At 34.4% G+C, this 26,726-nt stretch overlaps 2 protein-coding genes across 2 annotated transcripts; one reads left to right on the top strand and one right to left on the bottom strand.

The window, feature by feature from the left end:
• Positions 1-6,870: 6,870 nt before the first annotated feature.
• On the bottom strand, positions 6,871-12,623 carry LOC125679679 (probable palmitoyltransferase ZDHHC24). Its single transcript, XM_048919094.2, has 2 exons — positions 12,275-12,623; positions 6,871-11,127 (listed from the first exon to the last, which is right to left on the bottom strand). The coding sequence occupies exons 1-2, from the start codon at positions 12,546-12,548 to the stop codon at positions 10,547-10,549; spliced, it is 855 nt and encodes a 284-aa protein (XP_048775051.1). The 5' UTR covers positions 12,549-12,623; the 3' UTR covers positions 6,871-10,546.
• Positions 12,624-12,889: 266 nt separating this feature from the next.
• Positions 12,890-24,307, top strand: LOC125679678 (prostaglandin E synthase 2-like). The gene is made up of 6 exons (XM_048919093.2): positions 12,890-13,196; positions 16,673-16,888; positions 17,058-17,269; positions 20,192-20,404; positions 20,709-20,823; positions 23,867-24,307. Exons 1-6 carry the CDS (start codon positions 12,909-12,911, stop codon positions 24,005-24,007), a joined length of 1,185 nt encoding a protein of 394 aa, XP_048775050.2. The 5' UTR covers positions 12,890-12,908; the 3' UTR covers positions 24,008-24,307.
• The last annotated feature ends 2,419 nt before the right edge of the window (positions 24,308-26,726 follow it).

The following is a 26,726-nucleotide window of genomic DNA, read 5'->3' as shown; positions in this document are numbered from 1 at the left end:
GCTTCATACTTAGATATTTTATTGAAAGTAGACATGAACGGCAAACTAACAACTCAACTGTATGACAAACGGGATGATTTCAGCTTCTCCATCGTCAACTTCCCACATTTATGTAGCAATATTCCATTATCACCTGCATATGGTGTTTATATATCTCAACTGATTCGATATGCAAGAGCTTGTTCTGGGTATAGTCAGTTTTTAAATCGAGGTAAGCTACTGACAACAAGTTGATGGTACAGGGATTTCAACAGTCTCGATTGAAGTCAGCATTTCGCAAATTCTATGGTCGTTATAACGATCTAGTTCGTCAATACAACCTCGCATTGGGTCAAATGCTGTCTGACGTGTTTCATGCCGATTGTTAAGCCGTTCTTGGCACACTGATTTTGACTGCGGATAACTCCGTTTACCTGATCAGGATATGGGGCTCACGGCGGGTGTGACCGGTCAACAGGGGATGCTTACTCCTCCTAGGCACCTGATCCCACCTCTGGTGTGTCCAGGGGTCCGTGTTTGTCCAACTATCTATTTTGTATTGCTTGTAGAAGTTATGAGATTGATCACTGTTCGTTATCTTCACCTTGCATATACACACATTCTAACATACACACCGGAATGTCAATCAGCTGTTCTATATACGCACCAGGGTGTCAAACAGCTGTTCTATATACACACATTCTAACATACACACCGGGATGTCAAACAGCTGTTCTATAGACACGCTATGTGACGACAAAGACTAGAATCTAATAATAAGACTTTTTATGCTCATTTTAAACGGTCATATTATGGTGTACCGATGTCAGTCACAAAGCCCCGTCGGAACCCTGAAGGCAAGGTTGAAAGTTCAATGTACATAACCACAATTCTTAATTTTAAAAAAAGAAAGAAGTATTGATTTGTAGAAGAAACAATAGACGAAAGAAAACACTGTGGACAGTAGAATCTGGATCTATGGTTCGCTCAAGTACATAGGATCTCCATTGTACATGTATATAGGCATACTCTGGATCTCTACAGTCCGTATGCCTGTTCTAGATAAACCATGTACATAGGCCTGATCTGGATCCCTCGTGTACATAGACCCTCTCTCAATATTTCATGTATACATAGGTCTGATCTGGATCTCTACAGTTCGTAGGTCTGTTCTGGATAGACCCACCCTGAATATAAGCAATTTCTGGATCTCTACTGTACATATGCCTAATACATGTATAGATCTTGTCCGCCCAGGAAAGGTGGTGGGTGGGTGTTGAAGATCCCAAACTGGCTAAAATTACCCCCCCCCCTTTTTAAAAATAATATCAACCTATGGGGGTTGTAACCCTCATACCCTCTCTACATCCGCCACTGATTGTTGGCACATTCAATTTTGTTTTGTTCGTTGAAAATATTGATTAAGACTGATATGCTAGTCATCATGATCTTAAGAGGTCGAGGACTAATATTTATATTATATCTATTTATTCACCAATCAAAGGCCCTCAGGGGGGCATATACAAATTAACAATTAAACATTATAACTACATGATACAGGTTTGTTTTTTTTGTTTTTTGTTGGGTTTTTTTTTGGTTTTTTTTTTTAATATTATTATTATTGAAGTAATTCCGCTTTTATTCAATGTGTGTATATTTTCAGTCCATCGGTTCAAAGTATACTGTGTACAATGAAAGCAACATATATATATATATTTTTATGATTTCATAGTTTATTACTCATATTAATACAATTAGTACCATCAGTAGTACAATAGCACAGGTACAATGCATTACATTGCAGAAAAAATATAGATACAAATTACAATAGTTTTATGAAATGTTCAATAGCATTTGTTTTCAATGCATAATTACTATACTTTATAACTTTACACCACAAAACTGTACACTTCTTGACATGATTTGATATGCTATATTCAGTTTCTTCAAGATTACTTAGTCTACAAAACATTTTATATTTGTATATCTTCAAAGCAATGAAGGAAATAAAGTTATTAAGCAGGCGTGTGTTTTGATTACATTCAAAATAAAAACCAATAACAATACTTTTCCATTGAATATTGACTTTGCACGCCAAAGATACCATATTCCAAACCAATGAAACATTTTTACACTCATATATAAGATGTCTCATGTCTTCTGTTTCTAGACACAGAGAACATTTGTCAGAAGATTCCTTTTTCCATTTAAACATGTATTTTTTACAGGAAAGCATATTATGCATCAGTTTATAATTAAATTCAGCAATATTTCTATCTAAAGCTAACTTGATTTTTTGTTGATAAATGTGTTTCCACATTTCTTTACTGACATTATATTCTTTGTGATATAAATTATGGTGCTTAGGTGATATAAACAATTTACTCAAAAGTATTTCACAGAAAAATTTACATTTTTGTTTTTCAACCGTACAATATTTATTAGTAAAATTGAAATATCTTTTATCTTTTATGTTTATAAATTTTGATTCGTGTCCATGGATTTTCTCTCTTATGTATTTAAAAGCTGATTTGACTATTTTATATTCACAAAGTACATTTGCTTTTTTGCAAATTTCTTTGCTTATTTCATCAATGGTCTTAAAACCGCTATCATTGAACAAATCTTTTACATATTTAATATTTTTTATCCAATTTTTAAAATATATAGTCTTGCCATTAAACAAAAAATGCTTATTGTTCCAAATTGGTTCTTGTAATATTTCGTTATTGTTCATATTTTGCACATTAGGATTTTTTTTTTTTTTTTTTTTTTTTTTTTACATTTATTAAAGTAAGTAAACACCTCTTTATAAAATTGTGGAAGTTTGGTAAATATATCAAAGTTCTTTAAATCAGTACAATTCATTTTCAATATATATTCTAGATTTACATTATAAGCTCTTAATAGCTTATCAAGGTGTGAACGTATAAAGTTATGACCGTCATTTTTTATAAATCGCGGTATCCAGGCAGCTTTCAATGCGTAGAATTTAGTAAGTATATCTATTACTCCAATACCACCATCTTCTATTTTACCAATCAATGTTTTTCTTTTTATTCTATCTTTTGACCCCCATAGAAAATTAAAAATAATTCTACATAGCTGTTTAATAAAAATTTCAACAGGGAGAGGTAGTATAGATGCAACATAAATGAATTTGCTTATGCCTAAAGTATTAATTATTTCAGTTTTACCAAAAATTGTAAGTTTTCTCTTCTTCCATGACTCAAACAGTTTTTGCATTTTTTCACTTTTATCAATCCAGTTTCTTTTGTAACATTCTTCTTTATCTACACCAATATATATTCCAAGGCATTTTACAGATGATGTATTTACTTTTATTCCCTCAAGTTTTTCTATGTTACGATGTAACCTACGTGGACCTGTCAATATACATTCGGTTTTATCCACGTTTAGCTTTGATCCTGCATGTTTGGAAAATTCATTGATTGTTTTTAAAGCCTCCTTTAAAGATTCTACACTTTTAAGAAATAGTGTCAGATCATCTGCATGATGAACATGTTTATACTCTTTACCAAATTCAGAGGGTTGAATTCCTAAAATTTTATCATTTTTCTTTATCTTTAAGGATAGAATATCTGCGACAAATAGATATAGAATTGCCGAAATAGGGCACCCTTGTCTTATGCCTCTCGACATGGGACATGTTTTTGAGATCCATCCATTGTTTTTTAATCGAAATAGCGGATGTTTATAAAGAATTTTCATCCATTTTATAAAATTATGTTTAAAATGATATTTCTCTAGAGTTTTAAATAAGAAGTTCCATTCTATTGAATCGAACGCCTTTTCGAAATCTAAAAATAGCAATATTCCGTCTGTTTCTTCACAATATTCGAATATATCTAAAATTACTCTAGCATTTTCGCCAATATATCTTCCTTTAATGTATACTGATTGATATTCATTAATGATATTTCCTACAACCTTTTGAAGTCTTCTCGCAAAAATAAAAGCAATTATTTTATAATCCGTGTTAGTCAAACTAATTGGCCTATAATTTTAAAGTTCGTTTCATATCCTTTTTTATACAGGAGGGAGATAACAGCAGTTCTCTGTGAATATTACTTTTAGCGCTTCGTAAAATAGGTCTTTTATGTCATTCCAAAAATATTGGTAAAATTCGTTTGTAAGACCATCAAGTCCTGGAGATTTGTTCGTTTTTAGATTTGTTACAGCATCAGTGTATTCCTCAAGAGATGGGAACTGCTCACAATAGTTTGCATCATTCTCACTCAGTACATTTTCTAAATTAGTAGTCGATAGATAATTATCTATGCATTCATCTGATATATTATCAGACGAGTTTAGACTTTTGTAGAAATCACACATAGCACCCAAAATATCGTTGGTGTTTTCTATGCGAGTATCTTCATTAACTTTCAATTCTTTTATGCCACTTTGTTTCTGCCTACTTTTCTCTAAATTTAGAAAGAATTTTGAACATTTTTCGCCTTCCAGCATCCATTTTGATCGTGACCTCACGGAGGCACCTTTACATTTTTTGTCATATAACTTATCTAGTTCTGATTCTAGATTACGTTTTTTATTCATATCTATACTATAAGAATCAAGCTCCTCTATATCATTTATTTCTTTTTCTATTGATTTAATGCGATTTTTTATATTTAGATTTGATTCTTTCGAAAACTGAATAGAAAAATCCCGAGATTTTATTTTGAATGTTTCCCACTTATCTACTGGGTCTAATTCTTCATTATGTATCTCATCGATAATTCTATGAATTTCTTTTTTATAGTTTAAATCATTTAAATGGGAGTTATTAAGTTTCCAATATCCGTTTCCCCTTTTATTTGCATCTATTTTAAACGTTATTTTTAATGACCTATGGTCAGACATTCTTTTCCCAAAGTTTGTACCTGGAATTTTTCGTATGATTATATTGTTTAAATCGAATGTAAAGTTTCTATTCAGAAATATATAATCGATTCTACTACTAGGGATATCCTCTGAATTACACCATGTATGACCTTTAAAAGTTGGATGTGTTGATTGCCAAGTATCATACAAATCAAAAGAACAAACAATCTTTTTAAGCTTTGACGTACTTTGGTCATGAAAGTTATGTTTTACAGTTAAAATCCCCGCATATTATGATATTGTCATCTTCTGTTATACCTTGTTTTTGCAGAAAATTGTACAATTTTTTAAAGAATGTGCATCTTTCTTTTATAGTGTTGGGCATATACAAATTAACAATTAAACATTATAACTACATGATACAGTTAAGGGTTTCTACATTGACATCGGTATTGAGATTCTCATCACAATACTGATTGGAAATGTACTGTACAATAAGTGTGCTATATGGGAAGTAAAGTAAAACAATTTTATAAAATGTTGTCACAAGCACAGAGGGTACCAAGGGACGGTGCCTGAGCCAAGTCTATCAGACTAGCAGTCTTGTACCCTAAGTGTTTAAGACAGCTTATTTATAGTATACACAAAAATAAATACATGATACCACAATATGTACACATGCATACCATACACAGATGTTATATATTCAAGACAGCTTACTTGAGTATTGTGAATTAAATAGAACTACAGATGTATACCATTTTTACATTGATGTTGGTCTTGAGTTGGCTTATAGTACTGATTGAAAATGCGATGTACAACAAGGATGTTACATGGGTAGGAAAATAAATCAATATTATAAAATGTTGTCACGAATACAGGGGGTACCAAGGGACGGTGCCTTTGCCAAGTCAATCAGACTGGCAGTCTTGTACCCCAAGTATTCGAGACAGCTAGCTTATTTATAATTATAGATGTGTTTATTGGAAAGCGACAAGGAGTAAATTATACATACAGGTATAGTTATACAACCCTTAGTATTCTATATCCCTGCTTTTAAAATCATTTTACTGATTTGTTTGAGTATTTGTGCATTTTCATTTGTCATGAACCAGATCAACTTTACATACTTCGCAACATCACGACCTAACATTGCCCGCGAAAAAAAAAAATTGAACACGGAATACATACTAGATATACTCAATCAGACTAAAATTATTGTATAGTCAAATCATTTTTCATTCATTACACTTAATTCATCATTAGAAGGTGTTGAAGATCGATCAGCTATGAAGTTTTGATGAAAATACTGGAAATCTTTGGAACATTCCGACCAAGACACACAAATTGATGATTGAGGGAGAATAAAACCCGTGTTCAAGTGGCACAATAGATTTAAGGAGGAGAAAACTTCAGTGGAGGATGATAAAAATCTGGCTGACCCTGGATGGTCGTCCCTTCCTTGCTGAAAGAATGCGAGCATTAATGGACTAGGACTGCTGACGCACTAGATGCGGGAGATTATTGCGGAAATCGGGAGCTCATAGGTAACGGTGGAGCGCATTTTGGAATTTGATTTGAATATGAAGAAAATAAGAACAAGATGAGCGTCTAGACCCCTATTAAGTCAGAGGTGGAGAAGAAGGTACATGTTCTAGATAGCGAGATTTTACGACAAAGCAGCCGAAAGTGACACGTTTTTAAACGTACCGTCATTTAATGACTTTCACGGATTTCGCAACATACCACTTTTATGAAATTGCTTGGGTGATTTTAAATGTTATCACAAAGTTATGAATATTTCTAGTTCATATTTAAAATATGTATAGTTTATGCCATTGCTTCATCACAATAAAAATTCTAGAAAAGAGTATGAACTTTTTTATCACCCCTGTAAACTAGAGATCCCACAATGCAGGGGTGTAGATTTGTAAAAAGTATCCGCAAATCAGGAAAATAACCAGATCTGCTTTGAACAGTATCCTACAAGTCTTAATCTCCATAGAGATAATTACATACACTGATCCAAAGAAAACGAACACACTAAAAGCTTGTTCATTTTAATATTCACGCCACTCTTTTGTACAAATATATGTTGTTCATATTTACCAGCAATACAAATTAAGTATTTACAAATATACTTGTACATGACACTACATATAATAAATAAATTGCTTCTACATTTTATTCAATTATTCACAAGATACAAGAACTACCTCAATTTATTTTAACAATATGATGACATGATCAGATAGTATGGAGAGAAAAAAACCAAGTTGTAAGAAGACAACAGAGCTCCCAAGACAGGTTATAGAATTTGTGAATGAACATTATCAATGAGGAACATGTAAATGGGAACAGTCACACATCTTATTTCTAATATACACAAAATGAAGAAGGCTCCTAACATCGTAATGAGAATCATCCAACAAAAGCTGCAAAAACTAAATCCTAGTAACTCATCCAGACAATATACTAAACAAAGGTCTAGCTGCAGAAACTCATCCAGACAATAATTTATACTAAACAAAGGTCTAGCTGCAAAAACTCATCCAGACAATAATTTATACTAAACAAAGTTCTAGCTGCAAAAACTCATCCAGACAATATTCTAAACAAAGGTCTAGCTGTAGAAGCTAAATCCTAGTAACTCATCCAGACAATATACTAAACAAAGGTCTAGCTGCAGAAACTCATCCAGACAATAATTTATACTAAACAAAGTTCTAGCTGTAAAAACTCATCCAGACAATATTCTAAACAAAGGTCTAGCTGTAGAAGCTAAATCCTAGTAACTCATCCAGACAATATACTAAACAAAGGTCTAGCTGCAGAAACTCATCCAGACAATAATTTATACTAAACAAAGTTCTAGCTGTAAAAACTCATCCAGACAATATTCTGAACAAAGGTCTAGCTGTAGAAGCTAAATCCTAGTAACTCATCCAGACAATATACTAAACAAAGGTCTAGCTGCAAAAACTCATCCAGACAATCCAGGTGAGACAAATCATCCAAATCATGAATGGTTCTATACATCCATAAAAACATCAAACTTGCAAGTTACAATAACCGAGGAATGGACCCCTTTGTACTTATTATTCAAAATACCAGAATTTTTCACAATTTTCATGATTTTTTTTTCTTTCGTAATGTCTGATGATATTGATGAGTACAATAATAGAAAATCAAAGCTAACTAATGAGTCTCCAAAACAACAGATTAACATTAGCAACATGTACATTACTTGCCTTGTTTACGTAAAACAAATGTAATCATAGTTGTCCACACTGTACATGTACAATTATTGACATTAGAAAGCATATCACTGTACTGTCAGTATAGTCTTTTACGAAAAGATTTCTGGTTTAAAATGTAGCATGCTTGTATGATGCATCAGATATTGTTACACAATTGCATCACATTTTCCAGAACAGCTACTGGCACACATGATATACATATGGAGTTCTTTTGTTATTCCAGTACAATATTTCATAAATTAAACAAAACCTTGTCAATATGGATTGAAGTACATAAATTAAAAAAAATAAAGTGCACCGCCACGGCACATGATACGCCCGTCACATATTGTTAACATGAACATATCACCATGAAGAGATAGGTATGCATGGAACCAAATGTCAACCTTCCTTTAAGAATCTTACCCACTTTATGGCCTCATGTGACATTGCTTCAAATATTGATAATGTAAGCTTAATGATTTTTAAAAGGATATAAAAACATTTTCCCAAATGTTTTCAATGAAATGATTAAAGTGCAAGATAGCCCTTTATCCAAGCAAACAACTTACAATAAATGGGAGTAGTCAAAAAGGTTGATTTATTCAACATATCAAAAAATACATATATCAGTATCTGCCTTTGTCAAATCTTCAAGTATAAAAGTAAAATATGCATGGTGATGTCAATATAAATAAATATAGATTAAAAACGGTTATTTCAAACACTGGTGCATCTCCTATGGTGTAGTTATTAATTAGAAAAAAATAATACATCATATATTTCTCAACTGGTTGTGTTAGACTTGAGAAATGCACATTTGCAGCTTTGCTCATTGTATTTTAAGGAATGAAGAACAATGCACAGCGTAATAAAACATCAAACATTAGTCATTATGTTTATTCTTAGACTGTAAAACTGTCATCTTAGTGAAACATGGCAATCTGCACCTTGTTGTTGAGATATAAAATAAAAATATATTTTACAATATCATATTAATTCTTAAACTTTATACCAAATTAACTTTTAACTTTCAAAGTAATGGCTACCAATTAGAACTGTTCTAAAATTTGACAGATCAATTAGAAGGCCAGATTCCTCTGCCCAATTCCCGATTGCAAGAGATATAGATAGCACCTCCTTGATCAGATTGCTGTAACAGAAATTTTCTAAACTCATTAATTAATCTGTAATTTGACAGAATGCAATTTTTCTGTTAGCAAAATGCCTCCTGAATTGCTTGATAATTACACCCATGGGACAAGGGAAATTTCTCTTGTTACTGACACAAAAGAAATAATTTGTTTGTTATATACTGCTGTATAGTACAGTGTATATAATGAAGAATGTGTAGTTTCTTGAATTAACATTTTTTAATATGGTTATTGCAATACTATTTCATCTGTTCAGATTTACACAAATGCCCAATCTGCAGCTTTGTTCATTGTATATCTTTTTTCTGAACAATGCCACAGCCATAACAAAACATCAAAATACTAATCATTAAAATAGGCCTTTATACATATTGCAACCATTTGTTGTCTTAGTGAGAAATGATACTCTGCATATAGGTTGCCGAGAAAAAAAATTAAAAATTATATAGTACAATGTCAAATTAATTTTGAAAATAAAGACTAACCACAACAAACAAATTCACTTTCACAAATAATTTCTGGTATATCTGCAATTAAGAGGCTAAGATCTCTCTGCCCAATTCCCTAGAGATAAAGATAACACCTGCTTGATCATGTTGATCAGAGATGCTCTACACAAAACTCATTAATTAGTCTTGTCAAAATGCCCTTTGCATGCTACTCCTATGGGACAAGTGGAATTTCTCATGTTATTGTTAGAAACAAAGGAAACATTACATAAGCTAAAAAAAGCTGTACAGTATATCATAAAAAAAATATGTGTTTTCTTGATGTAACATTTTTGAATGAGGTTTTCTACAAAACTCTTATATGAGTAGGGATTGTACCAATTATAACATACTTTTTTCAAAAAATCACTTCAACTAAATGTCACAGTGACCTTAAAGTACAGTGCGACACACCTTCTACCTAAGATGCACAAGTTGACCAAGTTTCATGATTCTAGATCAAATAGTTTTCAAGTTATGAGCCGGACAGGGTTTTACCATATTTGGCCATATCTTCTTAATTAAAAGTCACAGCGACCTGGTTTTAATGTGCGACACACCTTCTACCCAAGATGTATTAACTGACAAAGTTTGATTATTCTAGGACTTATAGTATTTAAGTTATGAGCCGGACACGAAAAAGCTAACAGACGGACGGACGGACAGACGGACAGACAGACATGAAGGCCATAACATAATACGGCCCGTCTTAAGACGGGCGTATAAAAAGTAAATTATAAATCAAAGCAACAGTACAATACATATATAATTATAAAAATCATTAAATCCTTACTGTAATCAACTAATTTTTATATAATCATATCCTAAACTAAAGTTCTGCTCATTGGTCCTTGGGATTCTCAAAGTTTCCTGAGGTTGGAAATGACATTCCATCCCCAGGCAGAGGTGAGGAAATCCATGGAAAAAGCCAACAGATGTACCACTTACAACCAAAAATATGTTTAATGTTTTCTCTCCAGCCTAGATTGTAAAAGAATATATTATGTCTTCTTTCATGTGTAGTGAGGTTGTAAATAATGTGTTTGGAATGCCATGCCATAAGAAAGGTTAAAATCCCCCAAAACAGAGTGGCCACTAGTGTAAGCAAGCATATAATAGCTGTATAAAAATCCAGCATTCCAAAAAGTAGCAAAAATAGAGGGAAAACAAAACAAAGGAGATTGAAGAAGGAAAACTCTCCCAGTACGGTCCACGTGAATCCCATGCAGTATGTGGAGGCAAACATGGCTCCCAGCCATGTGTAACCGATAAGACAGATGTAGTAGCGATGGTTGAAATACCCAATGCATTTGCCGGTGAACATACAGTGATGGTCTCGCTTTAGTATGCAGCGGTTGCAGGTCCGGCAATGAAATGAGCGAGGGGGTGCATTGGCTTCACATACTGCACAATACTGCCAACCTTAAAGAAAAATGTTACAGTTTTGATAAAAGAGCTTAAAAGCCTGAAGGGATCATAAAGCAAGTACTAACAAAGAGAGCTCTACTGACTATATGTATTATAGGTAGTTTTGGTGTTTGGTTGACTCCATATAAAATTCATCCAAAATTCTCATTGCATTGTGTAACTTCTTCCCTGTTAGTTGATGCTGTTGCATTAGCTAATTCATCAATCAACAAGAAACTGGTTACCTCTGCGAGAAATCTGTGTTTGATGAAATATCATATAAGATTAATTGTCCAAGATATAATAGAGTCTGTGGTAAAAAAAAAAAAACCGAAAGAAGAAATTCTGCACCCTATTTGTAATGTCTGCTGCATTATCCTCATCGGGTTGGACAGTCAACATATTCAGAATCATTAACTTTATTAATATGATTACGGTGTGACCGTTGGGGTGAGCGCAGCATATCCGAAAACATTTTCAAAAAATTTATATTGAAAACAAGGAAAACTGATCTGGTTCACTGTCAATACGTAAGATTACTGCCTTGCTCTTCTCGCCAATGTAGGAACCAGTTTAGCGGGAAATGCAACGAGCTTGTTGTGACATAGCCTGGTAGTTGTGACGTGACTGTTTACATTTCTTTAGACAATATTTTAAAAAGAAAGGGGGAAGAATATGATTGTCATCCTTTCCTTTCAAATAAGAAAGGTTTGTAATACTTCAAAGATTTTTTTCATTATTATTTTACGAATCGAACCATCCGCCATTTTGTACAAGGGACTTCTGGGATTGGCGTCAAAAAAAAAATTCTTGCTAGAGGTTGAGATTTAGCTCGGATTATTTCCAGCGCTCTAGTCATTAGAGCTCGCAGTACGAGCCTGCGCTCACTATTATGGTTTGGTTAACAAAAATTGAAGAGCTAAGCAATTAACAACTTGAATAGGTCTAAAATCAATACTTTGTAAACTGTGAAACAACAGATCAGTTTAAAGCTGTTTTAGCAGCTATCAGTGATTAATCATACATTTATGTGCACCCAATCACCCCGGATAAATTTTGCTCAATAGTCCAGTAACTACATACACAACCTACTGTATTATTTTATCATTGCTTACTTACTCCCTGACTGCACATTATAGAATACGGATTCTTTTATCATTACCTGGCTTCAAGAGTGTAGGTAAAATTTTGCCAATGGTTGATGTGTTGGTTGTCATGATTTTCCAGATGTTTCCCATGACGTTTAAATACACAAAACCACCATACACATTGTACAAAAGGATTTGTGCATCTGTGGTGCCATAATGCTCTTTCATCCACGGCGCAACAAAAAAATCGCCAAATATGACTACACTGTGTATCAGTAATAAAGCGTAGCACAAGGATAAAGTATCTATGACATTACTGGGAAATATTTGCCGGAGGCCTCTCATCATGGACGGTTGGACCTCCTCTCCGGCTCTCGACTGCAAACAAAAAAAGTCTGTGTGAAAAAAAAGGCGTACACAAGTTGTTTCCTAACGTTGATAGAGTATTGTTGACAAACGCAAAATTGACTCTAGAACCACCAATAAAATTTTCGCTATCTCGTACGTGAAAATACTTACTGCCAATGAAAATTACATTTTTTTTATTTTTTCAAATATTTATTTTCAATATATTGATAGATTTTCTTTAAAAAAATCTTTTAAAACAATTTTAGATAAAATAAAAATTTGGTTATATCCAATTTTTAACACTGAGATTCATCGACTTACTCTAAGAACGATCTACTATCGAATTATGTAAAAAACAACATGGCTGCGCTTCGGAGTTGTGGTCAAGGAGTTTTGCAAAATCGAACGCCTTTTAACAATATATTGAAACAGTATGACGTTTTGACAGGAACAGTACATAAAACCACCAAACTCCCTCTGCTTGCAAAGCATTTTTCAACGAAGCACAATTCAGGGTTCAGAAATAAATGGAAGTTTTGGTCTTGCATAATAGGAACTGGGGCATTAGGGTCGATGTATTTGTTAAATTCGCAGAAGCTTGTATTGAATGCCGATTATCCAGGACAATCTATAGTGCCAACGAAACAGGTATTAAAACTGATAATTACGAATATGTAGCATATCTATATATATTCTATTTGTTAATTTTTACTTTTTTGTAAAATGTGAGAAAATTCTAACTAAGCTAGGAATTTCGGGTGCAAAGTCATTTTTGTTATTTATTTAATTTTTATTGCTCGATATTACATGCAAGAAATTACAATCGTTCGTTGTTGCTTTTGATATCCTCTGAGTGGATCTGCATGATTTTAAACACAGGAGTCAGCAGTTTTATCTGTATTGAAAGCCGGTTTGGAACAAAATTAAAACGCAATTATCCCTCTTTAGACATGAAGTAAACATTACCATAAATAGATCTTTTGTTGAAAATAATGGCAAATTCCGTGTAATGCTGAATAAGTGCGACACACACTCAGCATGAAGCGAATTATCTTTATCAAATTTATAATAGTCAAGAAATTTCATGTTGCTGCGTAAGAGAGAAGGAGTCTGAGTTCAATGCACATCAAGTGTGTTTTTTTTCTATTATTTGCAGAAGTATCAGACATTTTAGAACTTTTTCTTTTATTCACATGAAACACAAAGAGATGTACTCCATGGGTGTTTTTCATGGTTGTGTGGGATATATTTACTCCCGCTAGAGAGGGATAATAGCGTTTTTGTGAGAATATCTCGCTGTAGGGGAAGTGTTCCCAACCTGTAAAGGTCTAGTACAGTGATCGCGAAATGTTGAAATGTTTTGCAAGACATTTGGTCTTGTAAACACAGGAACATTACCAGACCGAATCACATTTTACCAGACCCAAAAACAGTTCTTCATACTTTTTAGCTCACCTGAGCTGAAAGCTCAAGTGAGCTTTTCTGATCACCCGTATTCCGGCGTCCGTCCGTCTGTAAACTTTTCACATTTTCAACTTCTTCTCAACAACCACTGGGCCAATTTCAACCAAAGTTGGCACAAAAGATCCTTAGGTAAAGGGAATTCTAAATTGTTAAAATAAAGGGCCAGGCCACCTTCCAAGGGGAGATAATCAAGAAAAGGTAAAAATAGGGTAGGGTCATTAAAAAATCTTCTTCTCAAGAACCACTGGGCCAGAAAAGATGAAATTTATAGATAAGCTTTATTAGGTAGTGCAGATTCTAAATTGTTAAAATCATGGCCCCCGGGGGTCGGATGGAGCCACAATAGGGGATCAAAGTTTTACATACAAATATATAGGGAAAATCTTTAAAAATCTTCTTCTCAAGAACCACTGAGCCAGAAAAGCTGAGATTTATATGAAAGCTTCCTTATATAATGCAGATTCTAAATTGTTAAAATCATGGCCCCCGGGGGTCGGATGGGGCCACAATAGGGGATCAAAGTTTTACATATAAATATATAGGGAAAATCTTTAAAAATCTTCTTCTCAAGAACCACTGAGCCAGAAAAGCTGAGATTTATATGAAAGCTTCCTTATATAATGCAGATTCTAAATTGTTAAAATCACATGGCCCCCGGGGGTCGGATGGGGCCACAATAGGGGATCAAAGTTTTACATACAAATATATAGGGAAAATCTTTAAAAATCTTCTTCTCAAGAACCACTGAGCCAGAAAAGCTGAGATTTATATGAAAGCTTCCTTATATAATGCAGATTCTAAATTGTTAAAATCATGGCCCCCGGGGGTCGGATGGGGCCACAATAGGGGATCAAAGTTTTACATACAAATATATAGGGAAAATCTTTAAAAATCTTCTTCTCAAGAACCACTAAGCCAGAAAAGCTGAGATCTATATGAAAGCTTCCTTATATAATGCAGATTCTAAATTGTTAAAATTATGGCCCCCGGGGGTCGGATGGGGCCACAATAGGGGATCAAAGTTTTACATACAAATATATAGGGAAAATCTTTAAAAATCTTCTTCTCAAGAACCACTAAGCCAGAAAAGCTGAGATTTATATGAAAGCTTTCTGATATAGTGCAGATTCAGGTTTGTTGAAATCATGGCCCCCTGGGATAGGATGGGGCCACAATAGGGGATCAAAGTTTTACATACAAATATATAGGGAAAGTCTTTAAAAATCTTCTTCTCAAGAACCATTGGGCCAAAGAAGTTCATATTTACATGAAAGCTTTCTGACATAGTGTGGATTCAAGTTTGCAAAAACCATGGCTTCCAGGGGTAGGTTTGGGGCCATAATAGGGACTACGGTTTTACATGCAAATAGATATGGAAAATCTTCTGATATGGACCAAGGTGACTCAGGTGAGCGATGTGGCCCAAGGGCCTCTTGTTTTGTTTCTCCCTTTGACTTTGAGCCTCGTGGTCATTGGATTTTCGTTTTAAAGGTTTACCGAGGACTGCATTACTGTTCCATTTTAATTGGAACGTGTTGCCGTTTTCGTATGTTTTTTTTTATTAACGGAACTGGAAGTCGAAACGTAGTTTCCGAAACTGTTGCCGGAAAGTCACCGGACATTCGGACTGGAAATATAACGAAGTTTACTGGACCGAGAGTCAAATTACTGGACATGTCCTTCGGTCCGACAACATTTTGCTTTCACTGGTCTACAATGTAAACAACAACTACCGAGCGATCAATATTAAAAACCACAACTGACAATAACATGGTTCGAACTGGGAATCCCTGGGTCTCCAGGCGGGTACAAAGTGTCACTTAAGCTATTAGTATCCCATCACTGTCAATCAAACTGTTCAGACCATGTTTTAGTGATCTATCAACTAATTAAAATTCTAATCAAAATTAGATGATGGCTATCGTCAGTAGATTTAAAGCATGTAATTTTGGAGTAAGACTGACCAATTGATATCTTGAAACAGATAAACATAATATGTTTAGCTTGGTGTAGTTTCAGCTTTGTCAAGACAACTCTATTCCCTTATTTTTGTATACTAGTGACCTAGATATTATTCTATATAATTTCATCAAGTAGATATCTAAATGTTTGTCTAAGGTGAGTGTTATGAACAATTTACTTTTTTTTCATAGCTTGTTTTTTTTTCAAATCAAAGAGTGATGACTATGAATTTATTTCTAATTAAAAATGTGCTTTCAAATCGCTGATTATAAATTATAAATTATTTTTTAAAAATCCATTATATGACACTGATTTTATATAAATCTGACACTAATTTACAATAATATAGCATTAGAAGGTAATTATGTTGCAGTCTGCACTTTCCATGTTGCACTACACTGACTTAAATTTAAGCATGTTTTATTTTATTTTCATGTCAGTTTTCTGTATTTAAAAGGCATGGCTGAAAACTGTCACCAGTGACTGGGCCGGGTTGGGTGCATAAAAAAGTTTAAATTTTTCATCTTTATTGTATCCTCTGATGTACATTGACAGATAGCTAGGTTTTCCTATACATGTACATGTGCTACTATTAGAGCCGGCTTTTGACTGCTCACGGTGCTTGCTATTATGGTCAATAATTCAAAATGGAAATGCCCTGTCTGTTTACATGGCTTCTTTTTTATTATTAAATTTAGGTCCGATTTGACGAAGACAAGACGGAATTGAAGTTGACACTATTCCAGTTTGTCACCTGTCCCTTCTGTTGTAAAGTTCGAGCCATGCTGAACTACAATGGAATATCACATGATGTGGTAGAGGTGAATTCCATCACAAGAACCCAGATCAAGTGGTCAAAATACAAGAAAGTTCCCATAATTGTCATACAGGGAGTTGGCGAGGAGGGATATTTGGTCAGTTTTTCTCAAACAAGTACATACATTTACATTCTGGTTAACTGAGACTTAGAGTAGCAATATAATGTACTAAAGCTGTAAACAAAGCATGATAATTGTACACGTAAAACTATATAATAGTAGTCTAGTAAATACAAATTTGAAACTAGTTTTAATATACTTTTAGCAAGTGAATGACTCATCTGTAATAATGAGTGTATTGGAGAGCTACCTGTTTGACAAGACAGTTCCATTGGACAAACTTCTGACATACTACCCTGCCATTGAAAAAAAGACTGGCGGTCGATTCATAAGTCGAACAGTCCAGGACTTCCCCAACAGGAATTTTCTGATGTTTCAGGAGCATATATCAGACAAGAGATCCCCAGAGGATAGAGCGTAAGGCAGAATTGAAGAATTTGTAATTTTGTAATGTAGGTTTTTTTTCATGGTATCTTATTGATTGCTATATTGTCTCTTTGATTTCAACTTATGCTGTTTGTTCTTCATTTTTTAGAGCCCTGATGTAAGTTTGTAGTACAATGTCAGAGTTTGGTAAAAGCATTATTTGTTCTGTTGGCTTTAAAATGCTCTCTATTAAAAGCATGGGATATTACTGTTTAATCTGCATTTCGGTTCACTCAAAATTATTCAACCAAAAGTAATGAATAACTTCTTACACGTCAATCAGACTATCAATATTCAAAGCTTTACAGTAAATCAGAAAAAGATGAAATAATTCATGGCTGAATGAAAAATTTACAATTTTGTACTTTCAAATATTTATAACTTCAAAAGTATATTTATAAAAATTTTTTTTATTTCAAATGGAGGAATTTGGAGATATGCATTATCATTGCTTTTTATCATTGTTGTATACATAAATGCATGGAACTGGAAGTGAGATATCATGTTTGATTATGATATTTATGCCCCCCTTTGAAAAAGAGGGGGCAAATTGTTTTGCACCTGTCGGTCGGTATGTCGGTCGGTCTGTAGACCATGTGTTGTCCGCTCAATATCTTGAGAACCATTCACTTGATGATAATGATATTTCACATGTGGGTTAGTTATGAGTAGAAGAGGATCCCTATTGTTTTTGAGGTCAAAAGGTCAAAGGTCAAGGGTCAATCTACTCTGGACATAGGAATATAATGTCCGTTCAATATCTTGAGAACCCTTTGTTTGAAAGACATCAAACTTGGCACACTGGTACATCCTAAGGAGTAGATGACCCCTATTGATTTTGAGGTCATATGGTCAAAGGTCAAGGGTCAAACTGGGCATAGGAATATACTGACCATTCAATGTCTAGAGAACCCTTTGCTTGACAGACATCAAACTTGGTACACCAGTACATCTTCAGAAGAAGATGACCCCCATTGATTTTGAGGTCACATGGTCAAAGGTCAAGGGTCAAACTGGACATAGGAATATACTGTCCGTTAAATATCTCGAGAACCCTTTGCTTGACAGACATCAAACTTGATACACTGGTACATCTTCAAGAGAAGATGACCCCTATTGATTTTGAGGTCACATGGTCAAAGGTCAAGGGTCAAACTTGACATGGGAATATAATGTCTGCTCAGTATCTTGAGAACCCTTTTCTTGACAGACATCAAACTTAGTACATTGATACGACTTCAGGAGAAGATGGCCACTATTGATTTTGAGGTCACATGGTCAAAGGTCAAGGGTCACACTAGACAGGAATATACTGTCCGTTCAATATCTTGAGAACCCTTTGCTTGACAGACATCAAACTTGGTACACTGGTACATCTTCAGGAGTTGATGACCCCTATTGATTTTTAGGTCACATGGTCAATCCACTCTTGACATAGGAAGATATTGTCTGCTCAATATTTTGAATTGATGATACTACTCTCAATTAAATGATGTGTGTGTGTATAACCCTTTTCAATTTTGCACCATGGGGAGCATATGTTTTACAAACATCTCTTGTTTTCTTTTATTACATGACGATGGAAATAAAACTGATCTGTTTATTCAACTTTCTGATTTCCAGTTTCAGTTAAATCAGCTGTTTGTTTATTTTTGATTAAGTTTTTGAGATGCTTGCATGATTGAATGCATCTTGAATTTTCTTGGTAGTTGATTCTGTTGAACACCTTATACATGTGTAACACAGAGACAGATTTTAACTTTCATATTTTTATTTCATATCAAACATCAACCATAATGATAGTTTGTATTGAAAAGATTGCCATTAAAATCCACCATAGGATATATAAACAAACACATTTTATGATGTATGATGGATGTCAGTGCAAAGTTTATTGATTTTGTGACCTTGGGTCTTCTCAGAATGGCTGAATTTACAAGTTAATCAGGATCAAATGTATAACTATAGATAAATGCTGAAGTAAACACATGTTGTTTTCAAGACCATGCACTGTCTGTGATATGTTCATTAGATACAGAATATTATTTTATTTTGGGAAGTGTAGAAGGTCAAATTTAGGTCATGATACATATGAGAAGGAACCTAATGATTTTTCCATTATTTTAGGAAATATTCATGACACGCAAATACAAGCTGTCAACTGTATCTCATCAGTATTTTTAACCCAACCCCCCCCCCCCCCCCCCCTTTATTGCAATGTGAGCTGGTTTCCTCACATTTCCAACAGATTGCTAGAGAACTCTTCTTCTAGCAGATTTTGTACGGCATAGGCTGATACACATTGACATGCAAATGATCCCAGCAGATCACTATGTTTTACGTCAAGGTCACTACCAGGCCACAAGGCCAGATTGTTATTTTGTGTATAATGATTGTTTTTACTTTTTCACCACACAAATTTAATTCTACAGTGTACACTGTGAAATGGGGGAAGGGGGGGGGGGAGCATAATTATGTTTTACAAACATCTCTTGTTTGGTTAGTACGTAACAAGTTTCCATGGCAACTGATATTGCTTACTGAAAGACAATGTTGAATTATTTGTTGTAGTGTCTGTAACTTTATTTATCTGACAGGGAGGAGAGGAAGATGAGGAATTGGGTGGACAATGTTGAATTATTTGTTGTAGTGTCTGTAACTTTATTTATCTGACAGGGAGGAGAGGAAGATGAGGAATTGGGTGGACAATGTTGAATTATTTGTTGTAGTGTCTGTAACTTTATTTATCTGACAGGGAGGAGAGGAAGATGAGGAATTGGGTGGACACTGTTGAATTATTTGTTGTAGTGTCTGTAACTTTATTTATCTGACAGGGAGGAGAGGAAGATGAGGAACTGGGTGGACACTGTTGAATTATTTGTTGTAGTATCTGTAACTTTATTTATCTGACAGGGAGGAGAGGAAGATGAGGAATTGGGTGGACACTGTCTTTGTTCATCTGATTTCCCCCAATGTCTATCGCACACCCCAAGAGTCTCTGGATACATTTAACTGGTTCTCACAAGCCGGAGATTGGGAAACCAACTTTTCGAATTTCCAGAAAAACACCATCATTTATATCGGAGCTTTTGTGATGTACCTAGTGGGGAAAAAACTGAAGAAAAAGTTTGTTCAATCTTTGCTCTAACAATGATTAAAATACTTGTGTATAAAGAATAATTGCAGCACCATTATGATATTTGCCCAATTACAAAACTTATGTGAAGAATAATTGAAGCATAATTATGACATTTACCTAACAATCACATTGAATTAAAAAAATTGATAGGTAAATTCCAAGGTCGTTTTTCTATAACAATGTAAATACAGTATCTTTATGGTAAACTAATGGCAATATTTTGAAAAATGAGATAATTTCAAGTAAGGTTGGAACAAATCTGATCATGGTATTGGCTTTTATGACATCTAGGCACCATCTCCAGGATGATGTTCGAATGTCACTGTATGAAGGTGGCGACACCTGGATCCGGAATCTCAAGGGGGGAAAATTCATGGGAGGAGACAAACCAAACTTAGCCGATTTGGTATATCACTTTATTCTTCTTTATTGATTTTAATTATGTGGCTATCTTATGAGGATTCATTTATTAGCTCTGGTCACTTGTTGTCTGTTCGTCTCTAAACTTTACACATTTTTGACATCTTCACCAGAGCCACTGGGCTAATTTCAACTAAACTTATCATAAAGCATCCTTCAGTAAAGGGGATTCAAAATTGTTTAAATGTCACAACCATTTTAAACTGGAGATAATGAAGAAATAGTGAAAATATGGTGACATCTTTTGAAAAATCTTCTCAAGAACCACTGGACCAGAAAAGACAAAATTAATGTTAAAGTTTTCTTAAGTGGTTTGAATTCAAAACTGTTCAAATCATGGCCTCTTTGGGTAGGGCCAAAATAGGGAATCAGTTTTACATGGGGACATATGAAAAAAAAATTATTTTTCTCTAGAACAGCAGGGCCAAGTTCTATATTGCAATATACATGGGATTGTGTTGTTGTTGTTGAAAGTATTTTTCTAAAGAGTAGCAGGGCAATGATTAATCATATTATAGATATACAAGGGGGGTGGGGATGGGGCCCCAATAGGAGATCAAAGTTTTACATAAGAATAAATGGGAGAAAGTCTTTTATAATCTTGGATCGCGAGAGCAGTAAGGCCAGGATTAGTCATATCAATAAACAAGCATTCTCAAGCAGATTCAAGTTTCTTCAAATCATTGTACTAGGGGAAGGTTTGAGCCACAATACGGATTCAAAGATTTGCATGAGAATATACATGTATAGGGAAAAAAATCAAATTGAAAATCTTCTCCAGAACCACAGGGCCATAGTTATTATCCAGTCCTCCTCAGGTGATGCAGATTGAAGTTTGAATCGTGGTACCTTGAGGTCGGGTGGGCAACAAAAAGGGATCAAAATTCTGCATGGAAAAATATATTCAAAATATCTTTAAAGATTTTTCTCTCTATGAATAGGGATATTAAAATGCAAGCACTTCAGTGTAGTGCAGATTTATGGGGCTAGTTTAACGCAAAATGTAGGATTCAGAGTTTTACATTAGTACTTTGTACAAGCCGATGACCGTAGTATATATTACGGTCATCAAAAACTGGCAACCGACTTTGTCGGTAAGAATTTTTTAATCACAATTTTACGATTGATTATTCATTTAAATATAAAGTAGCTGTTAGCCACTAATTTTCTCCAAAGCAAGCCTATTTATCGATTATGTTTACAGGTTTACGTGCAGGAAATTTTCAAAATTTCTTCACAAGAGTAGCAGGGCCACACTAAATCATACTAATATACATGCAATTCCAAAGTAAAGTTGTTAATTTTTTTGTTTTCAAATTAGTGACACTGAAGTTAGGGTGGAGCTAGAATCAGGGATCATGATTTCCGGGTAGGGGGAGGGGTATCCTCACCACAACAGCAAGACTATGTTAGTAAGTTGTTTGAGTTCAAGTTCAGTTAAATCATGACCCCTTAGAGCTAGGGTTGGGTCATTATATGTTTTAAAAAATTTAAGGGAATAAAGAGGATTAAGGCCAGATGATATAAACAAATTTTTCTACCTTTAGCACTGAAGAGTTCCCATGGTAAAAATATTTTGGTTGGTTTTGGTTTTCTCATTTATAGTTGTTTGGAACTCTTCTGTGTTTTAAGAGCAGGAAAGGGGGTAAGTAAACAATGTAAACAATTGTGGTGCCAGAATCATTCAAGAGGAGAAAATCAGGAAAAATTATTAGTAAAAAACGTCATCAAAGGTTACAGAATGCTACGAAAGGTTATGCATTATCCCTTGGACGTAAGATAGTAAATGTTTATGCCAATAACAACGTGATGATCGAGGAGAAGTTGGATGAATCAAGGAAAAATTGTTCGTCTGGTGATAATTCACAAGAATGCCTAGGAAATGAAGACACGTATCCATCTGATGCATCAGAGAGTGAGGAATCGGAAGAAGAGCATGAGGAGATGATTTGTTGGAGAAGTGGGAGACGAGTTGTGGAACTTGGAATTCTAGTGGACAATTTGGAAAAAGGTTGTGCTGTGTGTGGTAAACCACTAGATTTAACAACGCATAAGACTTTGGGAGGACGAAAAACGGTATGGACTAGGATCATTGTTATATATAAGATGCCAACAGGAAGCATGCAGTCATCTTTCTCCTGTTTCTACTGGGAAACATTATAATGCAGAACCTAACGTAAAATGGCACATCAAAGAGATCCTGTATTAGGCATTTCTTTATTTTTTTCCAGAGATGAATAGCAAAGGAAAACCAAGAGTGACAACAACAACAAAAAAACCCAGTAAATTCATAAATGCCATAGTAAATTATTTTCAGAAGTTGTAAAATTTTACTCTTATATTATGGGAGATAACTCTTCTTTGTCATGAGAAAATCAGCCAATGTGATATTTACAATTTTGCTTCTACTCAGAAAATTCACCCCGTATGGTATATGATTTTTAAGTTTATATTAAACTTTAAACATTAAGTCAACATATTATGAAGTTTATTTTAATTTGTAAACCTTTACTGAGGGTGCAATGTCCATATATGTAATTTTATTGAAGCAGCAATTGATCTTTTCCAAGTGTAAAATTTGTAATGCATTAATATTTTACATGTTATGTTGTAAATCTAATATCAGTACACTCTGTTCTCCCTGACAACCAATTTTTGAGATATAAAAAAGGTAAACAGATGAATAATAAACTAATTTACCATGATAACTATTGTTTTGTACTTGTTTTGGAAATATGGAAAATATTTCACTCTCCAAGTCAAAGGGGAAAAGAATTCAAGGAATTATCCACTTTTATAAAAGAATGACATCATATAAAGTCTCTTCGAAAGGAAAAATTTGCTTGCATCATCTGCCCTTAAAAAAATCTTTCAAATTGTTTCTTCGAAAATATAGCAGGACCAAAGTGACTCGGGTGAGTGTTGTGGCTTATGGGCCTCTTTGTTGCATGAAAGGATTAAATAGAACTTAGTTTTTGGAAGGAAGATTCTAAAAATACTTACGTAGAAAATTGATTTCCATTTTTCAGTCAATGTACGGGGTGTTAACAGCAATGGAAGGCACAGAAGCGTTTAGAGATATGCTGTCACACACCAAAATGAAACCTTGGTTCGAAAGAACGAAGACAGCAGTGAATGGACACGCAGGGGCTAATCGGGTTCGAGAGTGAAGTAGTATCCGAAATACAGACAATTAAAATGTTCAAAGCTCAACTAACCTCGAGTATAACGAGAGAAGACTTATCCAGAGGCTGGCAGGGCTGTTTTACCACTCTGTTGAAAACAAATTATTTATAATGTGTTATGCTTGTTTTTATGGACGTCAACAGATCGATGAAGAGTGACAGATGTTTACTATTATGTGATGACTGAGCAAATGTGTGAGGATGTTTGAGAAAGTGATAATTTGTAATGAATTGTGTGTTTTATTTCATAATGAGAAATAGAATTAATAAACAATTAAGACTGAATTTTACTGCTGTCCAGTTTGAAATTTAATGTCTTGTGGTGATTTCCGCAATTTCCAGTCATTACACAATATCTCATACAAACTAATGCAAAAGTTTTCCTATTTTGAATATCGCTTACTTCCCTTTTCTTCCTAGTCTTTTTACCAGTCGGATTTAAGTGGGTGGTCAATTCTGTTCCGCAAATAAATGTAGATTTTTATTGTAAATATACTAAAACTTGTCTTTGTACACTTTCATTGTGAATATTAGCTTCAATAATGTAGCTATGTGAATATACATATTGAAAACTTCATTTCCCTGCTCAAATGAATGTGTGTTGTTTCAATTGCAATTTTTAAAACCTTCGAAATAACGGACGGTATTCTGATGGATTGACAGTCTGTCAGATTGCTGTTAAAATACATTTTAAGGTTGTTTTTTTTTTGGGGGGGGGGGGGATTCATATTTCTTTTCTCAAAAATTGCAAAGCAAAAAGCAACTCCAAAATGGCCGTAAAGTTGATTAAAGACATCTCATCTGTATTAATGGAGTACTGATTGGAGGGCTGATTTTGTAATGCATATTAAGTATTAGAAACAACATTGGAGAAGGGGATTTCGTTTACAGTATATAGTCATGTTTAATTGTTTTTCACTCTTCCATTGTTCATTATTTCTCATTTGATGCTGAATGTGTTCTACTATTAGTCTACAGACCTTCCATCTTTATTTATTTCGCTTACCGCGTCACGTTACATACTGTCCATTACGACAAATGACTTGTGGGGCAGCAACAAAGGTTTACCACTTCTGTCTGTCCTTGGTCATCTCGTGCGTTATTAAAGGACACATCTCATGTTTTCAAAGTATACAAGTTGGCTCATTTTTAACTCAATGGTAACATGTACGTCGCCACCTTATCCTTTCCCTTCTGGTGTCCAGGGGCACGTTTTACAAAACAACTTACGACAAAGTTGCAAGTCTTAAATTGTATTAGTTTAAAAGAAGGAATTAAAACGTTTCTGAACCTTCATTTTCAACATTATTTCTTCACTATTTTACATTGGAGTGAATTATCTTACAATAAACAGGAGAATTCCAATATGTAAAGTTGGTCTTAAGTCGTAAGTTCTCTTGTAAAATGACTCTTGGTGTTATGTTGTTGATATTTTCTCAAGACGTGCCCAATCCATCCCCACCTTCTGATGATGTCTTGTTATGGAACGCCATGACTGCCTTTTGTGGATTTGTTTCATGATGATATTGTACTTTTCCGTTATATGCTGTGGTTCTTTCATGATAAAGTGGTGCTTTTTTATTTTATACTGCGGTGCTTTCATGATAAGGTGGTGCTTTTTAGCTCACCTGAGCCGAAGGCTCAAGTGAGCTTTTCTGATCACATTTTGTCCGGCGTCTGTCTGTCTGTCTGTCCGTCTGTCTGTAAACTGTTCACATTTTCATCTTCTCATGAACCACCGGGCCAATTTCAACCAAACTCGCCAAAAAGCATCCTTAGGTGTAGGGGATTCATGTTTGTTCAAATGAAGGCCATGTCCCTTTCAAAAGGGAGATAATCACAAAAATGCAAAAATAGGGTGGGGTCATTTAAAAATCTTCTTCTCAAGAACCACTAAGCCAGAAAAGCTGAGATTTACATGAAAGCTTCCTGACATAATGCAGATTCAAGTTTGTTCAAATCATGGGCCCCTGGGGTTGGATGGGGCCAGAATAGGGGATCAAAGTTTTACATACAAATATATAGGAAAAATCTTTAAAAATCTTCTTCTCAAGAACCACTGAGCCAGAAAAGCTGATTTTTACATGAAAACTTTCTGACATAGTGCAGATTCAAGTTTGTTCAAATCATGGCACCCGGGGGTAGGATGGGGCCACAAGGGGGATAAAAGTTTTACTTACAAATATATAGTAAAAATCTTTTTCTCAATAACCACTGAGTCAGAAAAGCTGATTTTTACAAGAAAACTTTCTGACATAGTGCAGATTCAAGTTTGTTCAAATTATGGCCCCAGGGGGTAGGATGGGGCCACAAGTGGGGGGGGGGTCAAAGTTTTACATACAAATATAGGAAAAAGCTTTAAAAATCTTCTTCTCAAGAACCATTGGGCCAAAGAAGTTGACATTTACATGAAAGCTTTCTGACATAGTGTAGATTCAAGTTTGCAAAGGGTAGTTTGGGCCATAATAGGGACTAAGGTTTTACATGCAAATATATATGGAAAGTCTTCAGATATGGGCCAAGGTGACTCAGGTGAGCGATGTGGCCCATGGGCCTCTTTTTTATTTTATGCTGCGGTTCTTTCATGATAAGGTGGTGCTTTTTTTATAATAAAAAAAAAGCACCACCTTATCATGAAAGAACCACAGCATAAGATAAAAAGGCACCACCTTATGAAAAAACTACAGCACAAAATAAAAAAGCA

Source organism: Ostrea edulis, chromosome 2, assembly GCF_947568905.1.
Source record: "Ostrea edulis chromosome 2, xbOstEdul1.1, whole genome shotgun sequence".
Classification (NCBI taxonomy): Eukaryota; Metazoa; Mollusca; class Bivalvia; order Ostreida; family Ostreidae; genus Ostrea; species Ostrea edulis.
Note: the sequence above shows the minus strand (reverse complement) of the source record. Positions and strands in the feature narration are given on the sequence as shown.